Here is a 15,097-nt window from a genome sequence, read left to right as displayed (position 1 = left end):
TCATGTCGTGCCGCCTTCTCAAAATGGCGCAGCGATGCCGACTGTAGATACTTACTAAAAGAGTCGAGCTCCAGGTCGTCGTGGAGATCCACATTCCTAAGGAACCAAGGCGCTCCGACGGCTATCCTGCAGAATCGTGATTGAATAACCTGAAGGGATTTCAAGTGGGTGCGGGCTGCGTGAGCGAACACTACGCTTGCATACGTCATGACGGGGCGTATGCAAGTTTTGTAGAGAGTTACCTTATTGCGGAGGGACAGTTTGCTTCGACTACAAAGCATTGGATAGAGTCGTCCTAGAATAAACGCGGCGCGGTCGCGTACCGTTTTTATATGGGGACGGAATGTCATCCCTCTGTCGAGGGTGACGCCTAGATATTTGACCTTCGAGACCCACGGAATGGGCTGGCCAAAGAGAGTGATGGGACTAACGGCGGAGGTGTTTGCGCGCCTACTACGGAGTGGGATGCTCGAAGTGATGTTCGGAGGGCGACCCCTTTTGAAGAGCACCGCTGCGCTTTTCGTGGGGTTAATGTCTATTCGCCACTTCCGGAACCACTGTCCCATGGTGGCTACTGCGATCTGGAGTCGCCGATGAAGCAGCGACATCTTCCTACACGAGTAGTAGATAGCCGTGTCATCGGCGAAGAGCGCTAGATGGGTCTCCGGAGACCGGGGTATATCATTGATATACAAACTAAATAATAACGGGGAGAGCGCGGAGCCTTGCGGGACTCCGGCAGTCAGTTGACGGGGACGAGAACGAGTTCCCTCTACTCGATATCGAAACGAACGGTTCGACAAGAAGTCTCGTATGATGAGCACGAGTCTGTCTGGCACTCCCATGTTGTACAGTTTGTAAATTAAACCGTTGTGCCAGACTTTGTCGAACGCCTTCGCGATGTCGAAGAAGAGGGCGCCGGTCGGGATTTGTTTACGCCTATTTAGCCCTATCAGAATGTGCTCCGTGAGGCGGTGCACTTGTTGTACGCACGAGTGTTTTGAGCGGAATCCGAACTGTTCGTCTATGAGTATTTTGTTCGCGGTAACAAAATCCCAGAGGCGTTTTCTAAGGAGACGTTCGTAAATTTTTCCTATCGTCGAGAGGAGACTAATCGGACGGTAACTAGAAGTTTCGTTTCTCGGTTTGCCCGGCTTATGTATACCGATAACGTCCGCTTCTTTCCACACCGCGGGAAAGATGCAGTGCGTCATAGCGGCATTTAAAATTGTAGCCAACATTGCTATCAGTTGGACTGGCAAAAATTTTAGCGCGCGGTTGTGGATGCCGTCGGAGCCTGGTGCCTTCCTAGGTTGGAGGTTGTGGATCGCGTCTCTAACTTCGTCAGCGGTAATGGGGGGTAACGCGTCCGAGGGCGGCAGGGAAGCTCTGCGCTCGACCTCCCTGTCGACTAACTCGGTGTGTTCGGGGTCCGCGTGTTGAGTGCTGGTGGTGCACTGCTCTTGCAGTGCATCGGCCAGCAGCTCAGCCTTGTCATCGTCATCGAATGCCGGTGGTTGGCCTGAAGGGCGTAAGAGGGGAGGCATAGTAGCGGTAGTTTCGGATTTGAGAGTCCTAGCTAGTCGCCAGTATGCTTGGTGGGAGGGCGCGAGTTGTTCTAAATAACTATGCCAATTATCGTTACGCGCGTCGCTTAAGCGGGAGTGGACTTCGCGTTGTAGGCGACGCATCTGAATCCGGTTTGAATGCGTAGGAAGACGATCGTAGGCCCGGATTGCCGCGTTCCTAACTCTTAAGAGATTCCTAAGATCGGGGGACAGTCTGATGCGGTGGAAGCTGTCCTCCACATCGACTTCTTTAGAAGATCTAATGATCGCGGAAGAGATGTGATCGGTAATGATGTTTATGGATTCGACGGTGTCCTCGGGGGATGGATTCGAATCCGGGCCGTAAGGGAGGATTGGCGGAGCGGCGTCGGCTAGGCACGTGCCCAGCTTATTCCAATCCACCATGGTCCTCGTAACAGTGACTGGGTTGTGAGGGCGACCGAGCTGCATAACGACAGGTCGGTGGTCTGAGTCGAGCTCTGACATTGCTTCGATGGAACGTAAGCGCAGAGTTACGTTCCTAAGCAATGCCAGGTCTATAGTGCTCGGACGGAGCGCGATGTTATATGGATAACATGTTGGAGTTGGGGGACCGACTATTTCAAAGGTGAGGTCGTCTATAAACGCGTCGAGACGCCTACCGTTGACGTTTGTACGATGGCAGTTCCACCTAGTGTGGTGGCAATTTAGATCGCCTGCCAGGATGACAGAGTCTCCCATGCCGAACAGTGACTCGATGTCACTGCTCAGAAGGGGCTTGTCCGGGGGGAGATAAACGGATGCGATGACGATCGGCTGGTGTCCCGTCAGCGAGATACGGCACACTGACGCCTCGATATGTGAGAGCGAGGGAGTATCGAGAGGGACCACGTGCAGGGCCCGCCTATAGTAAATGGCAGTCCCGCCTTTGGAGGCGGTGAGTCTGTCATTCCTAACCATGACGTAATTCGCGACTTTCGGGTCACGACGCGAGGGCTTCAGACAGGTTTCCTGCACTAATAGAATATCTACAAGATTGTCGCGGAGGAATTCAAAAATTTGATCGCGTTGCCGCGCGAGTCCGTTAGCATTATAGAATGCTAACGTAAGGGAATACGGTTTTTCTCTACCTTTTTGCGCCATTGGTTACCGGTAAAGATTTTTATAACGTGCGGGACACGGACTCGTAGACGTCCATATGATCGAAAGCGGCCGCGAGCCGCTGTTCGGGGGTTACCGACCTACGTATCGCGTCTGCGAACGATCGCAGACGGTCGAAGTTGACCGCGGTAACGAAGTCGCGCACGAGCGCGAAGTCGTTGACGGCAGAGGGTTGCGGGGGACGGAACGCGGGCGCGGGGCGAGGTGCGAGCAAGGGCTGGGGCGCGGGGCGTGTCACGAGCGGGGGCGGGGGTGCGGTTTCCGTTCCCGCCTTCGTATACGGCAGCGGTTTTTTCCACGCCGACACCGTGGGAACTGCAGCCGGCACGAAGGCAGGTTTCGGCACTGAAGGCGCCGAAGTCTTTGGGCCGACGGTTCGGGGGGCTGGGTGGGTCGGACGTTTTCGCGGAGCCCTAGGACATCCACGGTAGTTCGCGGGGTGCCCTTGCTTAAGGCATAGGACACAGCTTGGAGGTTCGGTCGCGGTTTCCCTAACACGCGAGCAATCTAGTGTGGCGTGGTCGCCGAGGCACTTTACGCAGCGGGGGCGCGCGTGGCAATTACGAGCCGAGTGGCCGTAAAGCTGACATCTGTAGCACTGCCCGGGAGTGCCACGTTTATGGGGGGCTTCGATGGAGACCCCGGATAGGCCGCAGACTGTCGAGAGGCATGAGATCTTTTTCTTGGCCTCCGGGGTTGGCTCCAACGCGACGAGTATCATGTTGTAGGGCTGCTTGCCCCGCCCGCTGTGCATCCGATGCACACTAACTATAGGGAGTGCCTGAGCGATCAGGTCCTCCTTAACGTAGTCTATGTCTAGCTCTTTCGGTACTCCGCGTATTACTACGCGGAGCTCGCGGTCCTCCTGAAGAGCATAGGTGTGGAAACCTATGTTCTCCTTTCGGAGGTATGCTGAGAGGGCCCTATGGTCGCCCGGCGTTGCGACCTTGATCTGAATCCCATGCGCGACGTTACGCGCATGGGTGTAGTTGATTTTATTTGCCTGAAGGGCCTGGGAAACGCGGTTCCACGCAGTTTTTTCCTGGAGAATCAGCGGGGGCGGGGCAGCTGCTTTAGGAGCGGGCGCGGGCTTGGGACGCGGCGGCGGGGTTACGCGGCGAGCGGAGTCCGACTCCGGTGTCACGACTACCTGCGGGCGGGAGGCGGTCGCGGATTTTGTCTGCTTCGTCGTGGAGCTCCGGGACTCCACGGCGCGAGTACGCTTTTTACCGCGCGTTACGGTTTGGAACCCATCCGAAGTTCCAGGCTGAGGGCTTGACGCGGATTCGAAATCCATCTCCGATTCGGTATCGGAGCCTGAACTCGAAACGATCGAGGTCGCGACGGACGAGACGCGCGATGACGTAGTCGACGCGGGCGCGGGGGTGGGGGTAGCGCTAGGCGCTTCGTGAGTCGCATCGTCGGAACGTGCGCTCGAACTTAACGCGGCGGCGGGGGGCGCGCGGCGTGCCTCCGAGGCACGTTTGAGATACGCGGCGACGGACGCGGGGGGGGAGGGATTGCCACGGGCGGCCCTATACTCTAGGTACTCGGCCCTAATTGACGGGTACCTATCCCGGAGGAACCCGACAATATCCCTAACATCTTCTTGCTCCATTTCTTCGGTCTTCTTGCCCGGGGGGGGCGGCCCCGGGACTTTTGTTGAACTCGCCGAAAGGCGAGGCCCCGGATAGGATTTGTAACCCCCCTGTGCTGCAGGACAGCAAGGAGCAGGGGGGGGGAATGCCTATGCCGTGAAAACGGCAATCGGCGGGGAAAAGGAAAGGAACCCGCTCGGGCTGTATAGTGCTACAGCAGGCAGAATCGCGAGCGGGGGTCTAGTCTTGAAAAAGACTGTTGTTTTGGGAAGGGTTAGGAAATCGCTAGCCTGTGAGTGCCACAGGAAGCCTGATCGTAGCGATTGGTTGCCTTGAAAAAGACAGTTGGTATGAGGTGGGTATTCACGGTCACAACACTATCACGCACAAATGTGTATTCCGATGCGTAGGTCGCAAGCGACCAACGGATTGGAAGGCACGTTCACACACAACCGAGTCGTAAACGAGAATGTATTCACGGTCACTAAACTGTCGAGCACAACTGTGATCTCAGAGACGCAGCTCGCAAGCGGGCCACGGATCGGAAAGCACGTCCGCGCACGACCGAGTCGTGAGCGAGAATGTTTTATTCACAATGATTTATAAAAAATATATAATAAAAAAATATGTAATTTTTTGTACGCGATTACAAAGTTAAGTCGTACACTGTGTACATTACTAATAAAAATCTTACGTTACGGACGTTTTTTCCCGGTTAGGGTGCTCCTCCGCATCCGTTCCAAAACTTTAAAATCATTCGTTCCAAAACTATAAAATAATTAGATTATATACTTATATACATTATATATTAAGCCGTCCATGTATTTCGTAATTTAAATCGGCTCTTTAGTTAATGTTTAACAAAATTAATGTTTATGTTTCTTCCAGTGTCGGACTTTACGACGCAACTGTCACAGCTGTATGAGCGGCATTCCTCCGAGCTCCAGATACTCGTTGCCAACTTCCGCAAACGGAACAGCGAACTCAGAAAGGAGAGGTGAGTGCTCATTAAAAATAAATAAATCTTGATTCTCGAGACACGCTTCATGAAAACTTATTTGAACGATTCTGAGGAGAACACATTATCCGTTTTCGTAACGAAATTTAGGAAAAAGCCGAGCTTCTTTCACGAAACAATATATTTAATAGGGTTTTATAAAAAGTGTTATATGAAATGCTTAAAACGTAAATATTTAAAAACAAACGATCTCACTGACACGTTAAAATTGAATGGTCTGTGAATTTAATAAAAAACATTCCGTAAAATAATAATGTCTTAATTAATCCGAGCCGTAGTGTGCATATTATTTCCGTCCACAATATTCTGCAATTTATCCTAAAAGTGATCGGATGGATTTAATTTTGATTGTAACATAGCATAAAAATACTTCTATAATCTATTCTGTACTAATTTTCCATTCTTTTCCCTACTCGATCATTGGTAGCGTGGCGGGGCTAGCCCAGCTTCACCAGTTTGGTAGGAAAGTACAGGTAGAAGTTGATAACAAAGTTTACTATTACGATTTCATCTAATAAAATCAAACAATCAATCAATTATTCAAAAAAACAAATATAAATATTAATGAATCGAATAACAGAAATATTTATTAATAATAGAGAATTTGTGAAACAATGCTCACCGCAATGACAAAATTTTTGAACATTATCCATTACTAATCGTATTCAAATTGTAATCGATTAAAAATGTAGGCAGTTTTTCTTTTTTAAATGACATCTGTTTTTATTATAATACTATCGAGATGAAATATATTTCCTATCAAAAAATATTGTTTAGGCAGCAAGTAATATGAGTTTTAATATTTAATGCAAACATGCACATTTAATAAGTTTTCCTCCAACAGACTGAAGTAATAAGCTTATCCCCTTACCGTGTTAGCACATCTGTCTGCCTCACCTTTCTTTTTATCTTATCAGGTGCAATATTAATACGCGAACTGGAATATTACAGTTCATTGAATTTGTCGTTTGGATCTGTACAGAAACATTTCGATTATGGTGAATTTTTTCCGCTTAAATTACAGTTTTAAATAGAGTAAAATACTATAGAGCGACATTAAAGTCACCCTTACCCAAATAATACTGTTTTATTTACTGGTGGTACCGCCCCTTGTGATACCGCACAGGTAAGTACCACCGTCCTGCCTAACATGCGGATTTGGATCCGGTGGTAGATTCAACGAACCAATGCTCTTGCTAGGGTTAGTGTTAGCTAGTTCTTCCAGTATAATAGAATAGCTCTTTGGGCTACCAGCGATTAGGTAGGGAAAAAGCAGTAATGTGTTTTGCTTTGAAGAGACAGCCGTTGTACTGTAAAAACGAAGACTTAGAACTCATGTCTCAAGATGGGCGGTGGCATTGACGTGTTTAATATCTATGGGCTCCGGTGACCACTTAACACCAGGTGGGCCGTGAGGTCGTCTACCCATCTTGACAATTAAAAAAAAATACAACAATATTGTATTATTCTATAAATTTATTTTGCGGTGTAGGGTCGTGGGCCCCACCATACATTGCGTATAACCCTTACATGAGCCCGCTGAGTTTCTCGTCGGATCTTCTCAGCGCATCGCGGTTCCGATCCGATATAGACGCATGGATTTGCAAAGCAGCAGCTCTTGAGCTGTTAGATTTCCTTCGGTGACGCTCGGGCAGCTGTTAGCAAATCCCAATCCTCCTGGCTGAGCCCGTACTCGACCACCTGTTCTGGTGAAACTAGAAAGGCCTCCGGGCCACCAGTAATATTTTATTCATAAAAAAAAAACAATTTGGTATACAGAGTGAAAAATAAAGCCTATCGTGATTATTTTGTGTGGCTCGCGGCTACTTTTTAGGTTTACATTATCTTCTAAATTCGTAACAATAATCTTTACCAACCACAAGAGAGAATTGAATAAAAGATGAAACGACAAATGTTTTTCTTGTGTGCTACAGAGACCTGACAACATTACTAAAACGTCAGAAGATCAACATCTTTCTGAATAATATACACGTTTATTGCTTTAGTTTTCGGTTGTCTAAGCAAACCAGGATGCGTTTTCTGCATAAAGCCCTATAATAATGTATTGATGACTCGTGACCGTGTAACAAATTCATTCTTGTTTATTTTTAAACAATGAATTTACATAAATAGTATCTCCGACGTTGGTCAACTGTCTAATTAAATTTGTAGTAAACAACATATTTAAAGCAGCTGTTGGATAATATTGTATTTTGCCCGTTATTACTATGCCCTTTATTTTAGTATATTGATTTATAAACGAGAATAAGGCGCTCGGTGATTTTCTTGCCAAAAGCACCTCACTAAGAGAACATAGCTAATTTTGTCACAAAAACCAGTTCTTAAAGCCCTTAACTGCACAATAATGTGCAAATAAAAGGAAGAGTTCATTCTCCCGGGAAGTAGGATCGTTAAGGGCAATTACTCGTTAGCTTTTGGTATGAGACTCGCTGGGAAACTACGGTTTTGTAAAAGCGCGTTTGCGGCTCAGACTTGAAACATTTTATTAGATTGCCTCGCTGTCCTTTGTATCCCTTATTTCTTGAGAAGTTTGTTTACTCTGAAATGGGCCCAATCATTCATATACAAACGGTACTTAGTTTGTATTAGTATGTTAGCGACATATTTTGATCGAATCTTGTCTTCAATCTAATAGGTTTTAAAGTACTTACCATACTATGCATAAAAAAAAATTTATAAACATTATTTAAACATGATATTAGTACGGTTTCGCTTTGAATCTGGAATAGCTTATCTTTAGCCTAGCATGTCAAAGGCAAGGTGTTCGCGTATCGATCGAGCAGCCATGAGTGATATCGTGGTCCGGAAACTGTGGCGTATAAGCATGCAACATTATTTTTGTACAAATTTAACTCTGTGGTGATGGCCTAGCAAAGCACCAGGCTTGCCTTTTCTATAGGTATCATAGACGGCGAATAAGGAATTTACCGGCAAATGGGGAGCAGCGTTCTCTGAGTATTCTGCCAATATAATGCATTAACTGGCAGTATGGCATATTGCAAGCACTTGACTAAATCTTCTTCCAGCACTAAACTGTCTTCATTAAAATCCACGCATTAAGATTTCCCAAGCTTTATACAGATTAGCAGAATTATGCTCGCGATAGCTTCCAGAAACTTTTTTGAAAATTTGAATTTGAATTACATCGATTTAACATGAAATCTAAAAAAATGCTGAATCTAAGGGAAAAAATACAAGAACGATATACTGTTAGCAAGAAATCAAATTAAATGCTGATTTGGGAAATTTTCCTTTGCAGAATGCGTTATAAGAGCAAACACGTGTATATTATTCATTCCAGTTGTTATTATTCGTACACTTCGATTTGACTTTAACAAATCAAAACATGATATTTAACAAAAATGGTGGACCGCAAGCTCGTTTACCTATCAAGGCAGATATTAAATGTAACACATGACCGACTTGTAAGATGTAGAAGTAACGTGTGAGAAAACCGATTTAATGAAAGACTGCATCGGTATCGCCACCAATTCTCCTCCTCGGTACTCATGTATTCACGCTTAGAGCGAAACTGTTACCACATTATAATTAAGTTTACGTTCTCATCTCTTCAATTACTCGACGTATTGGCTTTCTGGTGTCGATGAGCTCGGCAAAGAGTAGTCTGTCCACTTATTGTACAATGGTAGCTTCAGTAGTAATACTTCCCCGGTTTTTGCCGTTGTTTCGAGATAACATTAACAATTATCAAGTAAAGTTGTTTGAAACATCAGCTTTATTGGTTTTTGTGTGAAGAACGAACGAAAAATTTTTTTTAAACAAGTAATTATATGTTGTTATAATTGTGTATAAATGTGTATATGGATATATATATTATGATGGTGATTATATATTGATATAATATTGTGTACATTGTTGTATGTCATGATATATATTTTTTTTGTTATTTTCGCAATAAGTAATGCACCTACCACATGATTCTCTTCACCAACCTTGGTTGACTGGTAGAGAATGCCTCAAGCATTAAGTCCGCTATTGTACCTTTGTGCATGAAACTGAATAAATAAATATATATAAAGAAACACAATAATTTTTGGTCAACTTGTTACCTGAAGCGAAAGCATCATTACTTGCCCATCAACATCAGCCTATAATCGTCACCGGTTGGATATTGGCCTCTCAAAATTTACATCAGTGAACTCGATCTTCGACTTTCCTTAAACATTTCTTACCGGCCACCCTTCCTAAGGCACCGCACCACATATCCGCGGGAACAGCCCAAATTACATTTGTCGATGTGCGTGCGTTCTCCACTCAAGAACTCACTATCTACTTTATTTATCATCATCGTATATAAACGATTCTTTCCGTTTTTAATTACGTAGTGTATATATAAATTATATTTTGAGTGTAATTTGTATCAGATCATTTGGATACTCAAGCAGCTATAGACATTAAACAACCATTATTTATATTTTACTTTCATTTAAATAGGTATAGGTACAGTGTGGAACGAATTCTTAGTAAAATAAACGAGCGAAAGGTATATTTATTCAAAGGAATACACCAATCGTTTGTCTTTGAAGTTAGGTACTCAATGTTGCCTTTATAAATTTATCTCCTACGATTCTCAATAAAATTCGGTTACCTTTCCCCTGGAGAACCGCCCTAAAACTGTCGGATTAGGGCGATATGTTTATTTCTTTGAAACTTTGGAGACACCAATAAACTGTACTTGACAGCGTTTCGAATATAAACGTCGTGTTATAAGAAATTTAGATAAGATATAATTGTAATTAGACCAAAAAGAGTATCTATTGTAAAATGCATTTCAATAAAAACGAAGAACTTTACTAAACAGAAATGTCGTTTGAAGACTTGCTTAAAAATCCAGGATTATTTGTTAATTTTTATAACAATATTGGATTAATATATTGTTGCAGTTTTATCATATTGTAACAGTGGTAATAACAGTACCAAAAAGTGGAGAACTTCCTGTGGGCCCGATATTTGTAGCACGAGTCAAAAAGTTTAAGAAATGTAACAATTAAATGTAAATTTGAGCCGATATAAGGTGGTAGATTTTAATTTTAAACTTGACGCTATACTATGAATAGCAATACGACAAAAAAAAACTATTTAGACACAAAATAAAATTAACTAATGTAACGTAATTTGACTTGTAGGAAAACATTTTATATTATAATGAACATGCCAAAATTTTGTTGATTAACTTTATGAGCTGGCCTCCTAAAGTTGATTAAAGCTCCGCTGGGATGTGCTCATAGTAATGCGGAACAAGCTCTTAAGTTTTGATATCAAATATTAAGTATTTACTAATTAATGTTAGGTAGGAACCGAGACCAGTATTCTGTTTGTGAACACGAATCATACTTGCCTACTTGAATTGCTAATTACATAATTTATGTGATAATTTTATTATTTACTTTTCTGTTAGTTAGACTAGAACTCCCCACAGTACTTGATAGGGCGTATAATCTGAACGAGTGTGTGACTATAATTGTTACTGTTTTCACCGTCAAGAGCTCGTGTCTTCTAGTTCAAAATGTTGGACTATATATTTTTACCGTATATTGTACAACATACGATGAGTTTTCTCCACGAACATCCTAACAATAAAAAAATCAAACATGCCAACAATCTTACCTGATCGAAAAACATATTAGCCTAACGCGATCCTGTGAAGTTTTGTAACAATCAAAGCAAAGATCAGCCACCAAAACAGGCTGGGTTTGAATAGTTGATATATTTATATATCGTCAAATATGAATATTTAAGTGTTTAGATGTGACTCGGAGTTAGCTTAAAAAGTAACGAACGTGGAATACTTGACATTGTAAAAATTAATATATGATATAAGCATGTTTTCCAATCATGTAAGATGTCGTTAATATCGTTTATTAGATGGCATGTATTTAAGTTGAAACCACTATACATAGTACATGCGCCGTTCAGTTATATAATACTATTAAAGCTACGAATTGTATATTCATGTGGAATCTGACACAGGCATAAAACGGTAATAACTTTGAGTTACATCTCCAGCTTTCACTGATCGATCCAATAATCTTACATTAATGACGCGCATTCGTCGTTGTCAGTGTAAGATATCTACCCGACGAGGTCTTTAGATCTACTGCAGGATTAATGTAGCTATACTCTGTTGATGCCTATTTCTGTAATAAATTAACTGACAAACGTATTAGACTGTCTCATAATTTGAATTGAAAAAGGAGTCTCGTTTAATATAAAAAAATGTCCTAAAATCCTTGACGGGAATTTATAGTACATGGCCCTAGTATTATGATACATTATTATTATTTCCACAAGGTTCGGTGCTCTCCCCCACGCTTTTCATCCTGTATATCAATGATACGCTGTCTAGTGATGGCATGCATTGCTATGCGGATGACAGCACGGGGGATGCGCGATATATCGGCCATCAGAGTCTCTGTCGTAGCGTGGTGCAAGAGAGACGATCAAAACTTGTGTCTGAAGTGGAGAACTCTCTGGGGCGAGTCTCCAAATGGGGTGAATTGAACTTGGCTCAATTCAACCCGTTAAAGACACAAGTTTGCGCGTTCACTGCGAAGAAGGACCCCTTTGTCATGGCGCCGCAATTCCAAGGAGTATCCCTGCAACCTTCCGAGAGTATTGGGATACTTGGGGTCGACATTTCGAGCGATGTCCAGTTTCGGAGTCATTTGGAAGGCAAAGCCAAGTTGGCGTCCAAAATGCTGGGAGTCCTCAACAGAGCGAAGCGGTACTTCACGCCTGGACAAAGGCTTTTGCTTTATAAAGCACAAGTCCGGCCTCGCGTGGAGTACTGCTCCCATCTCTGGGCCGGGGCTCCCAAATATCAGCTTCTTCCATTTGACTCCATACAGAGGAGGGCCGTTCGGATTGTTGATAATCCCATTCTCACGGATCGTTTGGAGCCTCTGGGTCTGCGGAGGGACTTCGGTTCCCTCTGTATTTTGTACCGTATGTTCCATGGGGAGTGCTCTGAGGAATTGTTCGAGATAATACCGGCATCTCGTTTTTACCATCGCACCGCCCGCCACCGGAGTAGAGTTCATCCATACTACCTGGAGCCACTGCGGTCATCCACAGTGCGTTTCCAGAGGACTTTTTTGCCACGTACCATCCGGCTATGGAATGAACTCCCCTCCACGGTGTTTCCCGAGCGCTATGACATGTCCTTCTTCAAACGAGGCTTGTAAGGAGTATTAAGCGGTAGGCAGCGGCTTGGCTCCGCCCCTGGCATTGCTGAAGTCTATGGGCGACGGTAACCACTCACCATCAGGTGGGCCGTATGCTCGTCTGCCAACAAGGACAATAAAAAAAAATAAAAAAATTATATTAGTTACTAGTTGACCCGGCAGACGTCGTAGTGCCTTAATAGATACATAAAAGACCTATACTTTTGTATAAAATAAACTTAAAACAAACAAAAGCAATCCGTTCGATGGGGGACATATCAAAGGTAAAACAAAATTATTATTTTTATTTCATTCCGAGCATTTTCATATTATCATCTAACTTTTAAACCTTCTCTGGACTTCCACAAATAATTCAAGACCAAAATTAGCCAAATCGGTCCAGCCTTTCTTGAATTTTAGCGAGACTAACGAACAGGAATTCATTTATAAGATAGATTTTATGATACATTAACTCATAATTAAATGTAATTTTACTGGTGGCAAGACACATTGTAAGCTCGCTGGGATAATTACGATGCTACCCGTAAAGAAGTGATGCGATGAAGTGAGTGTGACAGCAAGTACATATGGCATACGATTTAAACTTCAACCTCATGTATCAGGTGAAGCCATTAATTGTTATTTCTATGGGGTCTTGTAACGAATCAAAACCAGCCCTAAACTATTACCACTAGCCTATGCAACAAAAAATATTCGCAAAAAAAAACGTTTCAAAGCAATCAGTTAACTCTGATTTTAATATGACAAATACTGTAATTATAATTGTCCAGTCTGTAAACTTCTTTTTACGTGACATAATGACGTGAAGTTTGACTAACCAAGTTGACTGTTTTTTTTAATTAAAACGTTGTTAGAATTGTTTACTTTCACATTCAGAAGTATTTTTGTAAGAGCTTAGATACAATACCGGTATACGAACATAATATCCATTGATCAAAATTAAAAGAACATCATAAGCATTCGGTTTCTCGTGTTCACGTTTCTGTAACATCACTAAATCACAATAAAAAACAAATCAAGCAATTTCTGGGAGAACGTTATATTATATACGTTAAAATATCCATTATAATATTTTTATATAATACAATTACTTTTTATATAATACCTATTCAAATTATGTGACTGAATGCACAATACCAGATACATATAATGTCACCTATCCCCACTAATAATTATTGAAGATGTATCGTCACTTTTGTAAACACTCAAAATTCCGAAATATATTTTTGTCACTTAATCTTTTTTATGATGATATTTTGATAATTGAATTAAAAATAGAAACTGCATTTTAGAACGTCCAAGTCTTTCGGAAACAAAAAAATGTAATTGAAATTCGAAATGAATTGCAAGCAGCTTTTTAATGCAAAATTTACGTCATGAATTAGTCTGTATGTGTACATATATCTGACTTTCTATATGTATACATGGACACATTCCTACTGCTACAAAATACTATCATGTCACAGCTAAGATCTGTATTAATTGATATTGAAATTTAAATACTTTCAAATTCAAGAGACTGCATTTCGAACAAAATATTCCATATTCACGTGTAAAATGAACTGGATAGTGTCGCCTGATGTCGCTCCTTGACATTCAAATTTGCAAGCGATGTTCGTGACGTAAATTAGATTTCAATCGATTTTCAAACCACATCTGCAAATATTACAACATCCTTTGGTTGCTTTTGTATGTTTACTAATATCAACTAAATTGTGGAATTGCCGATTCTTCTTACTTGTTATTTTAATTAAATTATCTGGCGTGTATTATATGCAGTACCAAATTAAAAAATATTTTAAAGCTAGTAAATTTACATGTCGAAATTGATTTCTTTTTTGTTGTAGGTCATCTGATCTTTTTCGGATGTTGTTTTGTTTAGGACTACTTAAAACTAAAAATTTGAAAAGTGCGTACTTAATAAAGCCGATCAGGAAAAACGCATAAACCGACGCCATCACGAAGAAACTTTGGATTTTTCGTGATAAAAAGTTGATTTTTTCCCTAATCGTTGGTAGTCTCAGAGGCTATTCCAACTTCCTGCGGACAGGTAGGTGAGCTCACGGGCTCAACCTGAGAGAATCGCTAACACTAGCCCCAGCAAGAGCAGTGTTTTGCTGAATCTACTACCGGATCGGAATCGCAGAGAAGATCCGGCGAGAAACTCAGTGGGTTGTGTCTATGGGCTATTTCGCACGTCGGCTTCGACTAACAGCGTCGGAGTCGACGTGCGAACGCAGTGCAGACTAGCATGAGTTCAATAATCTGAAGGACGGTGACCGGTGCTTGAAAAGCTTAAAAAAATTATACCTAACCTTTAATAGTCCTAGTCAGAAATAGCCCTAGTCTTAAGCTTTAATAGTGACAAATGTTTATCGTATTACAAACTAAGGAGAAACTCGTTCCAATTGAAATTCTTAAGCAGTTAAAGTTATTTCAAATTTAAATCTCTCTATTTCTACTCATGTAATCGCAGGTCCGATGTTACACGTCATTTCGGATCCTCCCGATCCACTAACGGTGCTTTTAGGAAACTCAAGCACCGGT

The 15,097-nt window shown here is 42.5% G+C and overlaps 1 protein-coding gene across 1 annotated transcript in view; it reads left to right on the top strand.

Moving 5' to 3' along the window:
* The window catches only part of LOC101741686 (uncharacterized), a 181,360-nt gene that overhangs the window by 69,411 nt on the left and 96,852 nt on the right, over window positions 1-15,097 (top strand). Inside the window, exon 4 of the mRNA XM_038018733.2 lies at window positions 5,195-5,303. Within this exon, the coding sequence (XP_037874661.1) occupies window positions 5,195-5,303 (109 nt within the window). The remainder of the gene's footprint in view (window positions 1-5,194; window positions 5,304-15,097) is intronic.

Source organism: Bombyx mori, chromosome 22 (assembly GCF_030269925.1).
Source record: "Bombyx mori chromosome 22, ASM3026992v2".
Taxonomy (NCBI): Eukaryota; Metazoa; Arthropoda; class Insecta; order Lepidoptera; family Bombycidae; genus Bombyx; species Bombyx mori.
This window is presented reverse-complemented; position numbering and strand designations above follow the sequence as displayed.